At 37.6% G+C, this 21,039-nt stretch overlaps 1 protein-coding gene across 1 annotated transcript in view; it reads left to right on the plus strand.

Moving 5' to 3' along the window:
• plxna4 (plexin A4) overlaps positions 1-21,039 on the plus strand; it is a 264,215-nt gene that overhangs the window by 13,358 nt on the left and 229,818 nt on the right. Inside the window, exon 2 of the mRNA XM_052118648.1 lies at positions 12,725-12,907. Within this exon, the coding sequence (XP_051974608.1) occupies positions 12,725-12,907 (183 nt within the window). The remainder of the gene's footprint in view (positions 1-12,724; positions 12,908-21,039) is intronic.

The raw sequence follows: 21,039 nt of genomic DNA on the forward strand, positions 1-21,039 counted from the left end.
AAAATACTAGGCACACTTCTCTGTGTGTGTGTGTGTGTGTGTGTTCCTTTTAGAACACCGTCCAGCTTGTTGGCAATTTCTCATCGTATGTGACTCAAATGTACTCCAGCTATTTGTTTGTCTATTGCGAATAAAATCACCTTGACCTACTGTACTCTTCAATTGGTTCTATAAACATTTTAGAACCCTTTAACTCTTAACGTACACTTTTAGGAGGAGATTTCCCAAAAAGGTTTTCTTAGAAAAATGGCACTTAATGGCTTTATGCAACACTTAATGTGTCTTAAGTAAAAAAAATAAATACTTGAGGGAAACCGAAAGGGATTATGACTTTTATATATAAAAACACTTTAAATAATTCTTAATGGTCATTTTCTGCAGCTCCTTTAAATTTAAGAGAAACTTTAGGGTGTTCTTAAGGTAAAATTACACTTAAGGTGCTTTATGCAACCAGGCACAAGCCCAGCCAGCCAAAATGGCAAGTGGACCAGATGGCATTCTAAATGAAATGCTCAAAAACACAAACCACAAATTTAGATGGACCATATTTAAACTCTTCAACTTTGTTCAGAGTGTGGGGTGTGAGACAGTGCTGCCCTCTATGACTGATACTCTACAATGTATACATTAATGAATTGGTGAAACTAATAGAAAAATCTGCAGCACCTAGCCTCACACTGTATGACTCTGACATAAAATTCCTGCTGTTCCCAGATGATCTACTCCTGTCTCCAACAGAAGAGGGTCTACAGCAGAACCTAGACATCTTGCACAAGTTCTGTCAGACCTGGGCCCTGACTATTAACCCTAACAAAACAAAAATACTAACATTCCATAAAAGACCCAGATGTCAGGGAAAGAGAGAATTTCACCCTTGGCGTGACCAAAATTCAACGTGCCACCTTGAACCCTGTTGTGACTGTAGCCTGATATGAAAGTCTAATTAAATAAGTGGGGAACCACAGCAGGTTTTTTAATTGCTGATATAGGCCTAATGCTGAAATATCACACAATTTCAAATAAAAGTTGATTCCTTTTTGGCCAGATTATGTACTCAAACTTTCACACAAAACTTTAACTTCGTCATATTAAACAAACTTTCAAAATTAGATTTTGGGCATTTTAGATGGTAGATAGCGGTTTCTTCTGGCTCCTGTATAGTTTCTCCAATGTAGTAATTGTTTGCACAAAGAAATGCATAAGGAAGGAGGAAATAAAATCACGGACAATGTGTGTGCATCAGCAATCACATTTTCTCACAAAAAGACAAAAATTAAACTTATTGGATATACGGTGTACAGTGAATGTAACATTTTAAGCGCTTTTATGTCTTAAACCAAATTACCACAGTTTTACTGTAGAAACATTAACTGTTGTAACTATGGTATATCAATTGAAACTTTGTTTTTATGGTCAGTTTTTGGAAGGCTTGCTCTAATGTTTGCATATGCCAAGTGAAAGTAGACTTGTATGTGCAAAGGCAGTAGTGGTACTTTAATTTCTCACTGACTCTTTCAAGGTATCTGTCGCTCTTTTCTCCTATGATGTGTGCTTCTTTCCCAATTAATGAACCAATGAACAACCTACTGCTCATTAGGGCAGTCAGACTGCATGGAGGGGCACTGTTAATGTCATACAGAACATGTGCACACACACAAACTCACAAAAGAAGGGGAGTGCATTTCACTGTGTGTGAGTGAGTCCATCCTTCTTCATCAGTTCATTAAAACAAACTTGGATTAAATCGTTCTGATTACATGAAATCTTCTCTCACATGCTGATACATAGAGGTGTGGCATTTCACACATAATTGTCATGCTGTCACCATTAAGAATAGATTGTGATGCTTTGAAATATGCAAAACTTCATGCAATGTGAACAACTGTTTACAGATGCCCTGATGCAAATATGAATCCATATATGATGAATATAAAAAAAAAAATTCTTCTAGTTTCGATAATTTGTTACCAGTTCAGGTTTATTTAGTAAATAATTTTTCCCCCTTTTTTATTTTTTTATTAAACAAAATTTTTTACATATTCATATAATTGTCTCCTTTTTATTCTGCAGTCAAACAAAATATGTTTACTTAAAGATATGTGTTTATAAGGACAGAAGGCAAGACCATGTTCTCTTAATCCTTAGTCCAGGGTTTGATAAGCCATGCTTGCAGCTTTACTCCCACATGGTTACAACTGGCAGCTGTGCAATGCTATTTAAAGATGAGACACACAGAGGGGGAATCCAAATATCAGAGGCAAAGATCTAAAGCCCGCTCAAGACCACTGTAGCTTCGGTTGTGCCAAACATGTCTTAGACTTCCCAAGTGCCTTTGGGGCCAGACAGATGAGTGTTCAAACCTGAACAACAAAAGGCAGTCTGATTTTTGTGTTTTGTTTAGTTATATAAATAAACAAACAAGTACATTGGATCGATCTCTGATTGACTAGCGTTTCACCGCCTGTACGGGAACAAGTTATCCAAATTGTTATTTTTTTGCATGGAGAAATATTTAACATTGTAACTGGTTCTTTAATTTGTCTAGACAAGCAGTGTTCCAAGAGTGCAGATATTAAGTTTAACAATATTGGGGCGCTTCACTGTTTGCATCACTCCGCTTGTCTTTGCAAGTGTGGTGCTCCAGACAGACTGTCAGTTAGTGTAATTTGTTTAAAAGTAACTCTTGATCCTGCTTTGGCCTTTTTGCTATATTTCTGTTAGCAAATCTAAAATATACAAAATGACTGGTCATATTGCATCAAGTTACTCTTGCAATTGTTTTTGTAATTATTCACAATTGCAATAACCTGTGGTTCCTGTATCAAGTGTTTAACTTGTATTTTATAGCTGTTTATTGGGAGTCTAAAGTGTACATTTCTGTTGATTATTGAGATTTTATATATTTCTTTTTACGTTTGTATTTCTCCATTAAAGGAATAGTTCACCCAAAAATTTTAACTGTCTCATTTACTCACTCACATGTCATTCCAGATGTGTGAGGGTACGTAAATAATGAGATTATTTTTATTTTTGGCTGAACTTATTTTTAGAACGTTTATCATATCCTAGTAGGGAAGAAAATTATTCCAAAGCATACTTGTAATCTCGCAGATAAGCACTGTAGAACCACATAATGAATTTATAACTGTATCAGTGTTGAAACCTCTGTGTCCATAGATCATTCTTGGGTGGCATCTGACCTATAAAAAAAATAGTAAAAATCTGCAAGCACCACATGATCCCTATGTCAGCAGGAAAAACAAGAGCGTGAAAATGAGCCCGGCACGGTAAATTCACCCCACATGTCTCCTTGTATAATGTATTCAAGCAAACAGAAGCAAAACCCAGACTAATAGGTTCATTTTTGTTTAATTTATGCCTTTTCTCAACCTCTGCTCGCTTATGGAGACATTTGCGGACAGGGAGATAAGAACATTTTAAATTATGAATAATAATCAGAGACTCCCATCTTAATTATCTCAATTATAAGTCATTAAAATCAGGCTATAGGCTGTTCCCTTACAGCTGTCAGTCTCTCTGAATGCTCATTACATATTACTGCCAAATAATTAGCGCTTTTCAACCTCTTTGACAAATCAGTTTTTTTTGAGACCTCAGACAATAACACTGACTTAGTTCTCCTTCGCTTCCATATGTTGTTCATGCTTGCTATGTTTGTTTGTTTTTTACCATAAATAAGCATATTCACTATACAATAGTGATTTTTTTTTTTTTATCAAAACCCTCCTGAGACATCTTGATTTTTTATTTAATCAGCTCCAGTTCCTTGCCAAGTTTTACTTTAGTGAAGATTTAAACTCTGTTCTGAGAGAACCACTTTATTGGATGGTGTGACATGGTTTTAATCAGTCCTCTGCACTGTGAGCACTGCATTTCCATTCATTAAAGTCGATCTTCAGGTTTATTGGCCTCAGTAATTACATCTCCCATTATAACTACTTCAGCAAAGGTCATAATTCATCATACGATCGTTATCTCCTAATCAGACTAAACTAACTTTTAAATGTTGATGTGAAAAGGTTATGTACTCCAGCACTTGTTGACGACTTCTTGAGCATTGTCGTTTTCATCTCCATTCCTTCCATATCGTGTCATTTGTGTGTTGTTCTGTGTGCACTCGTTGACACGCGTGAGCATGCAAGCACTTGTACACATACAAACACGTTCAAGCACAGTCTCCGTTCAGCCTAGCTTTACTTAAATGCATATATTTACAAAAAAACCAATAAACCATGCATTTTTCACACACATCCACACAAACATATAACCTCAAATGCTGACATTTCACATCCCGGAGGTTTCATTGATCCACAAAGTCTGATGGAGTCTGCGTGCGATGACATCACTGTTAGCTTCTGCGTGTGTTTCTACCATTGAGAGTTTGTATTTTTCTGATTGGCCTCCTGAGCTTTGCACAAATGGTGCCACATCAGCAATCTTGACAGCTTTTTCACATACCTCCGGTAGATCTAGCAGATGATTTGTAATGTCTGTGTTTAGAGAAGCTCTAAGGCGGTGTATAGATGTAAGACGTGTTCATGGCAGACCTGCCTTTTAAGATATAATCACAGGTCTGTGAAAATCCTGTCCTGTGGCTGTGTTTAGATGTTGGACTCCTATACATACTGTATATCTTAAAGGCAGGGCAAAGATGGGATTTCAGGGTTTGATTTGTATCACTAACACTCATTTTGATATATCCAACAGTGTATTATTTCCTTTTAAAGCTCTCTGGTTTAGTTGCAGGTGGTGATATTGCTAGGAAAAGATAAATAGAAGAAAAAATAATGCATACAAAGTGCTTTGAAATAAAGGTCTTTGCTATGAAAGCGATGGCTTACAGAATGTTTTTACTAAAGGAATTCACATTCATTAAGTCATTAAATGTCATTACATGCAGATTGTGATATTTATCACTCAAATCTTTACATTCTCCCTTAGTAGTGTGCTCCGGTGAAGTCAGCACTGGGCAGAGGGCTAAGCAGGAGGCCAACAAAGCTCCGGAGGCTTTTATTTCCAAAGAGCAGCATAAAAAAACAAACTAGTGTGAGAGACGATAGAGAAAGGAGAGGAAATGAGGAAGAAAGATGGGAAGGAAAGCGAAAGCGTGTGAGCTTTTCACCATTAATTCATGTCTACTATGTCAGTCACACAACCTTGATAGAAGCCATTGAGAAATGACAGCCAAACTGACTGGAGAATGCCCCAAATCAGACATAATGGAAACAACAACAAAAAAAAACTACTTGAACGAATACAGAATTGTGAGCATACAAAGATTTGCCAAGCTGATTGAGTGTTTATATAATTACGTCGAACATGGAGCTTAGTTTTGTGGGAAATGTCTTTGTTGCTAACAACAGTTCCTCTGTGAGATATTTCTTGAGCATGAAAAAGAAAAGACTTTGACAGGGTAATTATATGACATTGCAGAATTAGCTCTTGAAGAGCTGATTCATCATCTCAATGATGTACACTCAGTGCAGTGATCATGGTTTATTTGCATAAAACGTCATATATTAATAGCCACATTAAAAAATGTTTGCCCCCTAACTGCTTACAGCGAGGAATACAACAGCATTTTTTTTTTCTCCTAAGTGGTTTTAAAAATGCTTTTGAATGCAATCGGGATTGAAAAATTCCTTTTAGTTCTTGTGCCAAAAGATTGGACAAAAAGACCCAGAAAAAAAGCCTTGTGCAAAAAACATCTGATTTCAGTGGTTGTCTCTGTAAATGGACACAGAGAAGCCGGCTCCTAGAAAGAGAGCTGCTTTTGTATTGTAGGAGGTAGCCAGGCAGCAAGCGGTCCGAATGACCTGATTCTGCTTCCCCGTCTTTGGAACCTGTTAAAAAAAAAACAGTGCCTGCGCTGATTCAGGGGCTTTTAGTCGTGCTCGTCAAACCCATTCCCTACTTTCTTTTTCCCCCTTCTCCTTTTTTACACTTTCAGATGGCTAGCATGAAATTGACAATAATGCAGCTGCTTGTTCTTGCACTCTGCGCCGAGAACGAGTGAGGGAGTCAAATATGGAATAAAAGGAGGAGAATCAGAAAGTGCTAGTAAGTTGGCGATGGCTGATGGGCAGCAGGGAGGGTGCTCTTGCACATCACACTCCAAGGTGGGGTGTCATGAGATGTTATTTGCTTTTGGATGGGGTTGAATAGAGAGAGAGGAAATGTCATGTTTCTGTGGCTAGGTAATGAAAACGTGTCTGCTGCTTGAAAGGTTGACAGACAGGAAGCCTAATTTCATTAGATTGAAGCCCATAGGGTCTGATTGGCATGTTATTCACCTTGCCAGAAATATTGTGGCATAGGCCAATGAGGAAACACATGCTCTGTCCCCCCTATCACTTTGTGGAGAAGGCATATGTGCTTTGCCATGTGATGCCTGGGACTTGTAATAAAATAACTGCAGCAGCAATAGGTGTCTGTCTGTTTCACAAATACTTGACGTGAAAAGACTGTCATTGTGTTTATTCTTGGTGTGTGTGTGTGTGTGTGTGTGTGTGTGTTTGTTTGAAGGGTACTGTAGTTTTGCTCCTTTTTTTTGTGAGGTGGTTAAAGCTAAACCTTGGAGGTGGCGAGTGTCCGTAACAGTTGCTACTATTGATGGGAACTCTGCTGTGTTGGGGTTTTACATGTTTTGACCCATGTAAGCAGGATGAAGGGTGCTTAAGGGCGCGATTGTGGCTAGGTTTTATTTTTATTTGCCTGTGTAAGCAGGTGTACATGTAGAAGCAGGTTGCTGCTGCATCAACAACCTACGATGATTCATGGCCCCTAATATGGACAGGAGACATCTGCAGAAAGACTAACACTGCAGAAAACAGATCTTTCATGTAGCTGCAGCTTTCTAACAAGAGCAGTGTGCTAGAAATGAGCACCATTACTCTGGCCTGGCACAGACAAGCCGAGCTGCAAGCAGGCTTCAGCTGACAGCAGAACATTTCTAAAGGTCAGACATCTGCAGAGAGAGGGGAAAAAACATAAACGTACAACACTGAACATTTCCCTATTCTCTCTTTCTCCATCCCTCTATTTATTCTTCATTCTGGCTTGTATTGAGTGAACTAAGAATTGAGTGCGGTGTTTGCTATCGATTTGGCCGATCACTCATAAACCGCAATTTTTGAAATTGAAATGAAATGGAAGATAGTCCATGACTTCCATTTGCTTAATGAAGGGTCTTGTATCTCCTGACTGCTGACAAATAGACATTTGCTATATTGCTTGTAAAGACCTGTTCACTCGCACTGACTGGTCACTTGATTGATCGTATTGTCTGAGGTTGGACCACTCTGCTCCTTTGAGAGTGAAATCGCTACAGGTTTGTTCCTCTGCCCATGATGGATTCATTAGCCAGGGTCCATTTGGGAGTATGTAAATTTTTTTCAGAGCATACACAGAGTTTTTTGTGATTTGATTATATACACCCAGATTGTTCCTCCTCAGTACCTGGGCATCACTCAGGATTGCCCTTTTCCCACTCTGTCACTGGGGTCTGTGTTGTGGGTTGGTGCCTGGGGACAAAACACAATTCAAGCCATCTCGTGTTTCATGATCTGAGGGCGAGAATATGTCATTACAAACTAAAATATTAATGATATTAAACCAATTTAAGACACCTGTTATGGTTCCTCTAAGTGATGGACAATAATTGTTCAACCTTTCAGAGCCAAATTAGACCTAAAGTGCCTTGACATCATCATCATGTAGCTCAAACTGACAAAAACACACATGTTGCCTTTTTATGCTTTAAAGTCAACATGAAATTGCATTCGCAGGGCTGGGTGTCGATAAAGATTTCCCTATTTTACTCTATTCCAATTTCGATACAATTTGGTTGGATTCTGATTAAAGGAAGACCGATCTATCAGTTTGACCGGTTAATTGGTGCTGATATTTGCTTTTTGGAACCATCGGTTATCGGCAGAGATCTGCAGAGTTCTTTCTCTGTAGTTGGCGCTGGACAATTCTACAGTTAGGTAAGGTTGTATGTTAAAACAGCTGCCTCTAAATGTTAAATAATAAAAACAATCACGCTGGTATTTGCTGTATCTAAATCTTTCATCATTGACAGTATTCATCCATATTTTTATCCTCACTTTGAGGATCATAATCAATATTGTTATTTTTTATTAGATAATCAAATGTTCTAAATTGAAGTGAGGACATGCAAAGAAAAATATGAATATATGGAAAATGTATCCCTTCAGCACATACATAGTGTCTTTTTAAATTAATATATTTTACATACATAATATTAAACCATATTACACATTAAACCTCATCCGGTGAAATATATAAATATACAAAAATGTTATCTGGTGAAAATATAAATAAATAAAATATATATATATATATATATATATATATATATATATATATATATATATATATATATATATATATATATATATATATATATATATATTATATATGCATGCTATAAAAAGCTTTATTCAGTAAGAACTTAATATAGAGCATTGTAACAGAGCCAAGTCTGGTGTGTTTCGGGCTTGTTTATAACTATAAAAAAGTTTCTCATTATTATTGAGATTTTGGTTGACTAAATCTCCATCTGGAATTTTGTATATGTTGGACTCTTATAGAATCTTATGTCTGTACTTGTCACAGTAATGAATGACTAAAGGCCTTTTTCATACCAAACGCAACGCAATTATGAGAGGCGAATCGCAGGCAAATGGTCCTTTCCCATCGAAAGCTAAACTAATTTTCGCCGTTAGCACATTCACGCCTTTACAATAGGTGGCAACAATCGACAAGCAATTTCACCATGGTACATATATGACTCAATGCACATTTTGAGGTGGTCCGCCCTCCGCCCATCACTGGGTTAGAAGAAATAACCTCTTGACAAGTTTGCAAAACAAACAAGAAAAGCAAACTATTCTGTAGTGAGCAGATCTAAAAATAAAAACACATCTTTCTACCAGCTGAAGCAGTGATAAGTAGTGTGCTGTTGATTTGTTCAATGAGGAAGAAAACAAAACTTTCGAAACCCTTCACAAATTATTTGAGTTCACTTGCTGGACAACATGACAGTGTTATCATGTATACACAGTCTGAGGGGTGATTAGAATCAAGTGTGGGAAAAAAAATTTGTTTAACGGTTAAAACATTATAATTTGGAACACTGTTTTATATGCCACTGCCACGCATACTATACATAATTGTGTTAAGTGCATTTGTTTAAAATCACTGCATAATGCACACTCATAATTACTGTTCAAACAAATGTTTGAATATCTTATCGCCATGCACATACTTGCTATATTTTCTTAAAACACTTTGTTACTAATGAAACATTTCAAAGCAGCTTTCCGAAAATTATGCTTTACAGATATTACAGCTTGTTTTTCTGTTAATGTCTTATGGCACTTTTCCACTGCACGTTACGGTTCAACTGGTCTCTACTCGCTACTCAAGTTTGCTTTTCCACTGCTGTATAATGCAGCCTCAACATGGGTGGGATTGTAGGCTGATCATCATAGTACGCCTCTACTGCCATGTCATCATCTAAAACAGGACACAAACATAACTGACAAAAACAATAACTCATCCTCTAGCTGTTAGCTACAAGCTCACTGTGCTGCATAAAGCAGTTGTTGCATGGTGATTTTACACAAGTGTAACATTTAAATTGGCCTGGTTGTTTTAGAAGCAAGCTTCCAGTAGCTGGTCAACTAAATAAAGCGAGCTTTCAAGCAGATTATAGAGTTAAAATAACAAAACATACCATCCTCCATCGTGGATCAACACCAGTCCAGGACACACTCCCTCCCACTGGTCGAACCACTTTCACTTTTCCTTGATGGTTCTGTAGTCACTTAAGTTTTTTTTTGTATTTATTTTTTTATATACTTTCCCCTACACTGTTGGTAGGTCTGGTGTTAGCAGTGTGTGGCCAACAGCTGATACCCTTCCTGAAAGACTTTTTAGTTTTGTGTTGTTTCTTTCTTCGCTAATGAGTGGACCGTCTGCACCTCGTTTATTGACCAAGGCGTGGTTTTGCGCACAGGTGGTACTAAAAAAGTATCAGGTACCAGGTACTATCCACAGTGGAAAACCCTCAAAAAGAGAATAGAGTCGAGTTGAGTTGTACAGTGCAGTGGAAAAGCCCCATTAGAGTCATAGTTGTGCGGTTTGATTAAAAAAAAAATATTGTAAATTATGCGTTAAAATAAGTAAATAATATTTAGACAGTGAGCAAGCTGGTGATCTCACCCAACTAAACCCATTTTCAGTCTGACTCATTATTAGATACTTTAATGCGGCTACTGACAAACGTGGCTGTTTATGACTTAAAATAATAATTTGTTTTGTTTTTGGTATTCAAAGGCACAGAGCGCACTGCAAGTCACAGCAATTGTATTAATGTTATTCAGATTTGACCAAGAAAAACACTTAAGATCCATTAAGTTGTTTATTTAAAAAGTAATCCAAAGGAAAAGATGCCGCGATATATATTATATTAAAGATATAAGTGCAAGTGCTTTGATTAAATGCAAAGGCCAAACAATGCAGCAGTATGGAATAAATTATGAAGACAATCCACATAAAATCAGATCATTTTAATGGGGGTGCAAGGCAGTGTTGCAGCAATATCATTTACATGTTAAGAGAACCCATATGAGAAAAATAAAGTTTGTTTTTAAGGCATTTGATGCAGATGAAATAAACATCTTCACTGCTGTTTCAGGATTTCTTGAGTTACTTTAGCTTTTTTTTTACTTTAATGGTCAAAACAGCTTTTTGTGCTTTAGTGCCACCTGTTGTTCTGGTAACTGCAATGGTTTCTGAAATGTAATCTAAAGCTTGTATATTAATGGTGAGGACATTTCTTGTCGGGTGAAGAAAAAAGTCTACACAACATAAAAAAAAGTTTTGCTTTGTCGCTGCACGATTTGGCGTGAATGCTCGCTCCAAGGGAGAATGGCTCATTAGGAATATATTGTTTCGATTCAAAATGTTGATCACTGTGAGAAATCACGCCGAACATTTGCGTTTGGTGTGCAAAGGCCTTAAGATTATTAAAGATTTTTATATCTGCTGATTCATCTGTTATCAGCCTCTTCAACCACCTTAGTTATCGGTATCAGCAAAATCCATTATCGGTCAACCTCTAATTCTGATTGATTTGGGTAAACTGTATTTTAGTTGTAGTGTTTATTTGGTGACATGAAAGAAAATCTCTCAGCTGAAATGTTAAATAATACATGGAACCTAGTACATTAAGAAAATATGAAAACAAATAAATAAAAGGCTCCAAACTATGCAGTTAACTACCAAAACTGAATTAAACTTTAAGGTAAATGTAAAGATCGTACTTAAAATTTTTCGAATTGCTAACGGGATCATACATATGAAGTTTGCGATTTAATCAGGAAACTGCTAATTATACCTAGCCATTCTTTGGAGCTCATTTGACCTTTCTGCAATGTGACATTGCTGATTGAAACAACAGGTTATTCAGTGAGAAAAGGTGGGTGTTAAAGAGGACTTGGTTTAAGTCAGACGAAAAAGCAATTTCGTCATTTAAATCTTATCTCTTTGGTCTCGCACTGTAAAAGAAATTTAATTCACAGTGCTCTCCAGTTACTACTGGAGTTCCACGGGGAACAGTCTTAGGCCCTTTATTATTTATAATCTATCTCCTACCTCTCGGTTATATTTTTAGGAAATTTGGAATCCACTTTCACTGCTATGCTAATGACACCTAGCTCTACTGTATATGTCCACCAAGCCAAATTATTCTCTTCCACTGTTTTCCCTTCATAATTGTTTACTTGAAATACAATCATGGTTTTCTTGTCATTTCCTCAAACTCAATGGTAATAAAACTGAGGTACTTCTTTCACATTAAGAGGAATTTGTATCTAGAGCATAAATAGGGTCAATTTAATTTCAGGTTGACTGTTTTTATCCAAACATTTTCTTTCTGAACTTTGAGGATTTTAGACATTTTTAAAAAGACAAGGTATTTTTAAATCATTTTAGATTAACATTAAAATTTCTCTCATCAAAAGGCAAGCCTTATCAGAGCCTGCCTTTTGAGACACTCGTGAATGAATTAAAGGCCATGAGCATATCATATTTGGCAGGGCTTGAGAAGTGTTATGGTTTCATGCCCTCAATGAGTCAAAGCCCTGGGCATCATTAATCATGCTTTCGATTTGTTTGACATTTTATCCTGAGGTCTGTGCAGCTGTTTCAGTGGATGGTGTTGTTTCCAAAGCCCTCTCTGCAGACTGAACTATGGAAGCATTACCAAATTATTATTTCTTTATCAGAAGCTGTAAATCACTCCATTCTGGCTGACAATTGCAACTTTTCCAGCCATATGTTATGCGTCACATAAAATCATACTGCATCACCTGAAATGCCATATTAAAAAGATATTTTTAAGATGCTTTTTAACTGCTGATAAACCTCACAACCCTATTTTCGATATTACTGGCTGAATTGATGCTAAATAGTGACAATCATCTGCTGTGAAGCTGGCTCACAAATGGTTCGGTAAACATATATTTTGCAACATAGATGAGGCTTAGTCAACCGAAACAACTTGGTGTTTTACGTTTAAAGTGCTTTTCACAGGTGTCTTTGCAAGTAGGCCATTTTTGTCTGTTGATCACACTGTTGAATTTAACATCCGTTTGTCTTTCACTCTTACCAGCTTCTCACCATTGATGACAACTTCTGTGGACTGGATATGAATGCCCCTCTCGGTGTCTCTGAGATGGTACGCGGGATTCCTCTGTTCTCTGAGTCCAATGACAAAATTACATCTGTTATCGCCTATGTGTACAAGAATCACTCTCTGGCTTTTATTGGGACCAAAGGTGGCCGTCTGAAAAAGGTAGGACACTCTTTTCGTTCTCAGGAGAGTGGGAAACCAAAGGATTCCTTGCACTTGAAATGGAAACCAATCTTTTGTTCTTTTTGAGAAAACGATTGGTCCAAAGATTACATTGCTGATGTGACCTTTTTAAAAGTATCAGAGATTCAGCAAGTCTTGTTTGGTAATTGCTTACATCGAGCATTACTATTGAGGCTGCATGAAACATGAAAAGATCAGAGCTTGGCCTACCACATCCTGCTCCGTAAGAACATTAGATCCAGTGAGTTTCGCAACTGTGGTCATGCTCTGCAATCTTCTGCTGCTGTGTCTGACGTGTGTCGAGAGGAACGGTTGGTAAGCGGCATAGTGAAAGGTAGGAAGAGAGGGCCCTGGGAATCCTTGTGCAGGCAGAGGCTGTCGGGGGTAATTGGATGATGCGGTGCAGAGGCTTTCGGCCTGGTTCCCCTTTCCTCTGACTGTGCCTCTGAGGAGCTGTGTCTGAGACGAATGCAAGGGCCAGCCAGACACTGCATAGTGCAGAAAATAACATTAAAATAGAGGGAGATAGCATGATATAAAATGAGGGAGAGAATGGGAGTATAATTTTCCCCTCTTTTTTTTAAGTGCTAAACCTCCCAGTGTATTGACGTTACAGGCAGACAAATCTATGCCAAAAGGCAGGATTCCAATTTGACTGATTCTTATTGTAGTGGCGTTGTTGTTGGATCTGGCTGTTTGTAAACCAGACTAGTCCTTTCCCAAAAATTCCTTCCTGCAGAAAATAGAGGAAATAGGCATCAGAACTTATCATCCAGAGACTTGAACATCAGAGAATGTTCCATTATTAAAACATGTTTATGTTAGAGACTATGATTGACAAAATAACACAGACCCCAAATTGCAAATATGAACAAGAGCCCACAGCCAAACAAATCACCAAGGAACAGACAGACAACACAATGATGTTTTCTTTCAGGCAGACGGACAAACATTCATACTCACTCACAGTTGCACAAACCTTTTAGTTGCCATTTCGGTGATTGCAGATCTCTGCGAGAAAACAGCAGATGATGTCATTGCTGTTGTTTTGACAAAACAAGAAAAAAGTCTTCATTCGCAGTCATTAATCAATTAAAATGAGTTTATTACGTCCTTAATGGATGGTGATTTAAAGGCCGCCAGCACGCCAAACTCAGTGAACTGTTTACTAGCTGATGACAAGCTTGTTGCAAAGAGTAAATATTATATGTAGCAACTATGACCCTGTTTGTGCAATAACCATGTGCAAAAACTTAGCAGCAACTGTTATGAGCATTTTTAACACCTGTGTTTGTTTCAACAGTATGGCTGGACCATAATCTTCAATCCTAGATTGTGTAGTTCAAGATTTCATGTTAGAGAACACATAAAGATGATATAATGGCCTGTTGAGACACCTACTTTCACTTGGTTTAGCTATGACTTTTGATCGTATACGTTCATATTTCATCTCTGTAGTTTTAAACCGATGTGAATGTTCGTATTAGGATTACTTTTGTGGAACATGAAGGCAGAAGGAATCCCCACCAGGTATTTATTTTAAATTTGAAGCAGGATAATCCAAGGCTTACAGTGTTTAGCATGGCTACAGTTCTCGGTGTTTAGTTGGCGTCCTCAGTTTGATTGACTCTGAGAGGAGGTGCAAGGCAGAATGTTCTGTCTCATCACGTTAAAAGACAGAGCTGTAGCCAAACCCAAGAGAAAAGCAGTAAACAACTTATAAACCCTCCAGAGAATATCACACAGACGCATTTTATGACACACACACGGCCGTCAGCATAAAACCCACTGAACTAAAAACACGAATATTGCTGCAGCAGTTGTTTGGGACTCTGGCACTGTGGCGAATACCCAGACCAGATGTGGTTTTGGGACTTTGAAACCTCTCTTATCTCCTCCTGCTCTCTCTTTCTGCCTCAGTCCATCCATCCATACGCCATCCACTATTTCCAAATGTCTCTTTCTCTAATTTTTTTCTAAGAACATTGTCATTGCTTTTACTTAATCTCATTCTGACTTTGTCTCGTTGAAATGATTAATTACATCTATGAGATGCATGCACGTGAACGGTACCACAATGTCATAATTACAGTATCAGTGAGAATCCAGTGGGAGACTTTTTTGAGTTTGGGTCAAATAAAGAATCATGCCAGAAGGAAATTGATATGGATTAGGGATGGGTAGCGATACAGATTTCTGGATTTTATTCTGATTCACAAGCTCTCTATTCAAATCAGATTTTGAATTGATTCTATACTGCTTCATTTGGATATATTTTGGTTATAATGTCTATTTTGCTTGCACATCAAATAAATTATCTTTCTTCTAGTGCAGTTAATTATAAAGGGAGCCTTCTTACAGAAATATTTAAAAATTGACAAGGCCCAAATTATGCAGTATAATTGCTGTATCTAACATAGACGCACGCACTGATCACTTTATTAGGAACACCTCTACTCCTAATTATTCATGCGATTTATCTAATCAGCCAATCATGTGGCAGCAGTGCAATGCATAAAATCATGCAGATATGGGTCAGGAGCTTCAGTTAATGTTCACATCAATCATCAGTATGGGGAAAAAAATGAGAGACCATGGCATGAATTTTTGTGCCAGATGGCTGGTTTTGTGTATTTCTGTAACTGCTGATCTCCTGGGATTTTGATGCACAACAATCTTTAGAGATTACTCAGAATGGTGTCCGAAACAAACAAAACATCCAGCGAGCGGCAGTTCTGCGGACAGAAGCATCTTGTTGATGAGAGTGGATTTTGGGATTCAAATGAAGATCGTGATAAATCGATCATATTAATTGATCATATTAATTTGTAACCGTTTAGTTTGTGGGGGTTTTGTATAACTGAAAGCTTGCCAGGAAATGCTTCTCATAGCCAGTTTGAGGCATCAGGTTTGCAAGCCAAAACTATGTATCCCATAATTATCCATGCATAGTCATGATAAAATAGCAAAATAAGCAATTATACACCGAATTGTTGTCGAATTGTTGTCACATTGCATTAAAAAGTTTCCTGTGTTTGTTGGAAAGTGTATAAGAGGGAAAGAACACATCTCTTTTATTCCAACACAATTCATGTCATAAGTATTTTTTTCTCATATCTGAGTTGGAATATTCAAGCAGGCAGCATCAGTAACTTGGCTGCAGCATATCATAATACATGTTCACGTTAGCCCTCCAATCCCTTCGATTCTTCTATTGGCATCATCATTATCCTTTCAAAACCCCCTGATTATGCCATTCTCCCACTCTCTACATATAATAAATAGGCCATATATCCGAGGCCTCAATCCTCTCATTTGGCTGGTAGCTACATAAAAAAGGGGTGAAATTAAACCTATTAAACCTATTCAGTGGTGAAGTTGACAGGCTCCTAATTTTTTACGTGAGACATTTGTGGCACCATGTGCAACATGAGGGGTAGGTGTGGATCAGTAGAGCCAGATGAGCCCCCCCTGCTTCAACCCCCCGCTGAGGTGATAATGCATCCAGTAGGCCTGCTCTCCACTGAGAGAACCTCAGCCACTCACTCAATACAATAAGCAGCTATCCTTGAAGCAGACCTGGCACAGGAAGTCCAGCTGACAGCCCTCTGCATGAAGGAGAGCGAGAAAACTGTGTGTGTGTAGAAGTGTGTGTATGTGTTATCTGATGAGGTTCTATGCATTTAGCCATGAGGTATGCGCTGAAGTGAATTCTTCGGCCCTCTAAGACCGCACTGAGGAGATGCACAGTTCATAGGGCACAATTCAGACACTGTAAAATTGCTCTGAGACAGAATAAATGAGTTGTTTCAGGATGACGGCCCAGATTGCCGGTTGTTGAAGGTGATGGCTGGTGGAAAAGTCTTCAGTTTGTCTATGAATGGTGGATGCTCGTGAGGAAAAGGTCATGCTATCCTTTGGATGTGAGTCTCTGCTTCTGTCCCTCTCTCTCTTATTTTTCCTCTTTCCTTTCTGTTTTACTGATTTGTGCATATGCGCATAAACAAATATGCAATGTTAGCCCAAGACTGGCTTGCCTATGTGTGTCAGGGGTTGAGGGTTAATCTTAGGGTGGGTTTAGGAGATAAAAATATAATTAGCTCGGCATAAGAACAAAAGAAGTCAATGGAAGTTCCCACCATGATGATGATGATGATGTGTGTGTGTGTGTGTGTATGTGTACATACATTGCCCCCCATAGTCTATAGTGTTTATTGTATATATAAAACCAATAGATGTCTACGGCATGTCCTCATTTAGATAAACACGTAAATATGTGTATATGTAGGTGTGTGTGTGTGTATTGTTTGAGACCCTCACCACAGATGCAGATTATTGAAATGATGTGAGAGAGCTAAAGCCACTGGAGCAGAGGATTAAGTGTTGAAATTTAATGATGAAATATGCTGCAGGACAGCGTGCTTTAGATGCAGGGGAAAAAGTGTGTTAGTGTGTGCTAAGAGTATGTGTCTGCATATGTGAATATTTCTGTATGGGTATGTTGAGTGATTGTGTGTGTGTGTGTGTGTGTGTCCTTGTATACAACAGTTTTATCACCCTCTCTGCAGCTGCTTATGCCAGACCCCAGAGGAAAACACTGGTTTTTACTCGGGCCATTCTGCAGCAAAACAGAGCAGCCCTATAGAGAAACACCCCTTGTGAGAGCACAACACTCATTTGTGAGAGACACTTAAAAATGTGTGTGTCCTTAATAATTCTATGAATCAGAAAAACTTGTGTTTTTCTCTTGTGGACCCTTCCTGTGCTTATGATTCTAGGGAGTGTTGCCATGGCAGCCAGGCTTTCGCTCATGGTGTGTTATGGCATGTTGCAGTAGCTTCACTTATCAGAGAGAAAAGCACCATTTCCTGTCAGTTGACAACAGCCCAATTTATTGATCGGACTCAATCCACAGCTATCAAAATTCCTTGAATTAAAGATGTCTTTTATCAATAATTTTGACATCATCGACTGATAGATTTATAGAATGATGGTAGCAAGTAGATTAGCTATAAGACAATATTTAGTGGTGCTTGCTAATTAATCGCTAAGATCATTCTAGGAGCCACCTAGCAATTGCGGAGCAGTATGTTAAAAACCCCTTAAAACACTTTAGTATCTGCATAGCAAACACCTACAACAGCCTAACCTCATGGTGGTTAATTATGTTAAATTAGGGCTGGGTGATATGGCCAAAATAAATAATTATCGCTATATTTGTTTTTATATCATTCAATATCGATATTTATCACAATATACATTTCATACCATTAATGTGGGTGGAACTGCATTCCACATGCTTGTTAGACCTTGAGAATTAATTAAACAAGTTTTTTTTTTTTTTTTTTACAAGTAAACTCCAAAGGGTAAGATAACTTTTTAAAGTACACTCAGGTTAGGATTTAATCCTACATAAGGTGTGTGACCTCTTTTCGACGAAATCGTCTTCAGCTCACGTTTGATTCCAGCCAACTTTCTCTGGTCTCTGTCTCCCACTCTGATGCTCTGGTGTGCCTTATCAAGTCTCCCTCCACCATAACTATAATGTGAGACAGGTGTTGGAGTAGTTACAACCCAGGTGACGATCCTCACTGCACTCCATCTCCCGCAGACAGACACATGACCACGCCCTCCATGCCACAGTGTTGATGTCTGAGTTGTTGTTGTGTTCATACAGTTAATAGCTGTATTGCATTGTCAATGTTGTCTTGTTTGGTACACAATGATATCATATTAGCCGGATATTGGCCACCGATGACAGCAGTGCATGATTTCATGAATTTGATAAAGTTAGCTGCTTGTGTTTTTAGCAATACATACCTGATCCGAACATCTAGATGTAGAACATAGGTTAAATATAATAAATATCGAAAATATATATATATATTTTTTAAATATTGAAATCGTTTTATCAACCAGCCATAGTTCAAATCTAGTTTTATAGAAAACCTTTCTTTGTACTTGAAATTCTAAAGCTTCAGAGCTGACATATGGTTTCAACTTCATGCATGGCTTCAGCGTCCATACCATAAAGTGTTGGTACAACCTGCCTGTCTCCCTCTCTCTCTTCCTTCCCTTCAGACCTTTGCTCTGCTGTCCCTCTCTGTTTCAGTTTTAATGACTTGTTTGTGCTGTTGTTGAGGCAGGTTTAGCAGCAGTTGGTCTGCTCTTGAGGCAGAGCTGGAAGATTTTGCTGCGGTTGTTTGTTGGTAAAGCCTGCTAATGGCAAATGAGAAGTGAGGCGCAATAATAACCTGGAAATGGTTGATCCACACTGCTGACAACACGGTGCGCCACTATAAGTGCATCTGGGATCACACACAAACCCATACACACACCTTATTATTCCTCCCCAGCCTCAGAAAAGGAGGAAGAAAGAATAAGATGTACTGCAGAGTGACGGAGAGAGGGCGTTGAGAGAGGGCACGAGGGAGAATGAAGCAGAGAGAGAGAGAGAGAGTGTGAGTGTGAAAGGGTTACTTTTTCATTCTGATAAAGCAAAACAGTCAGTGTTAGATAGCTCTACAGGAGAGCAAGAGATGTTGTTTATGACCGCACGTTTCATAAAAATGTTCTTAAGAAAAAAATTATGAAAGTTCTTAGGATGAATTATAAGAAGTTCATTAGAATGTTCCTAACTGCAATTCTTGAAAAATACTTAATATATTTTCTTATGAATAAAATGACTTTTACTGGTTTTTACATTGTCTGATCAGCCTGCTCTTGGGGTTGCCTTGTATAATAGCCTACAACAAATGCAATAATTTTAACACTGGTAAATTGTAATGATTAATTTATTTATCTTTTTTTTTTTATTAAAGTAGCAAGCAATAATTTTTTTAAATTGTAAAGTGCTAGAGATGTGTTCATTTAATGGCACTACCCGTCATAGGAGAATTTACTTACTGGTACCAGCCTGGTTGCTGACATGGGGTTAAAGCTAACTAACTAAATAAATAACTTGCTGGTACCAATTTGACAACTTTTAATTTGACAAAGTCTTCAGTAGACAAGAGCTGGAGGTTTTTCACTTTGGCCAACTATGTTAAGGATCTGTATGGGGCGAAACAAGTCTCCGCTTTCTAATGTTAGAATTATATTTTATGGACTACAAATATCACGAGAGCACAACGCAGCGCATCCTTATGAATTAACATGGTCACCACATCAAGAAGCTTCAAAACAACATTTGTTGTTTGAATTTGGTGATAACATTTACATAATTTGAAAGCTGAAAATTAAAATAACATGAAATGTCAAAAACTTCATAAACAGCCCATTGCGACTTCAAGTTCACATTTGAAACATCCCAGTAAATTAATATATATATATTTTTTTTTACCTTTTTAAGGACTGTGAGTTTATCCTAAATTAAAGATGCTATTTATGAGATGTTTTTAAGAATCTTTTTTTATTATTATTTCTCTCTTGAGAATCTGAATTATTTTTAATTAAGAATGATCTTAAGAAAAAATACAAGAACTTTTAAGGATTTTTTCTTTTCTTTCGGGAATACAAAATATTTTTAACTTTTTCTTAAATTAGAAATTAAGAGAAAATGCTAGTTAAGAAGAATTTTACTCTTAAGAAAGTTTTGTGTATCTGGCCCCAGGAGAGATGAATCCCTGAAACAAATTCAGGTGTTTGAATAGGTTCCAAAATACATCAAACACGATTCATAATTCACAATTCATTTGAATGCAAACAATTCTAGCTGTGCAAACTAGTAATTTATTGTTGTGCTCCGCAATGTGTAAGAATTTTTTTATTATGCAAGTATGTATTGTATTCCAACCCGGTCTACTGACAAGTTGTAACAATAGTACGATATGGCGAAATGGTAAGAAATCGTACTAGTTGGCTCGTACAAAATCAAATAAAAGTTACAATTACAAGTTGGTTGTTTTCTATGGGAATAAAAGTTGACATAGCGCCTTATGATTTCGCTTTCTTGTACAGATTATTACAAATAGTCATGACTCATGAGAATATGTTGTGCGTTTTCAGCATTGCCGCAAGGTGTTGGCTTTGAACGGTGTTCTGCAGAGCAACAGTTTAATGAGAATCTTACTGAATAAGTATGGTATTATAAACATATTTACAACTCTTTG

The sequence above is a fragment of the Xyrauchen texanus genome, chromosome 45 (genome assembly GCF_025860055.1).
Source record: "Xyrauchen texanus isolate HMW12.3.18 chromosome 45, RBS_HiC_50CHRs, whole genome shotgun sequence".
Lineage (NCBI taxonomy): Eukaryota > Metazoa > Chordata > Actinopteri > Cypriniformes > Catostomidae > Xyrauchen > Xyrauchen texanus.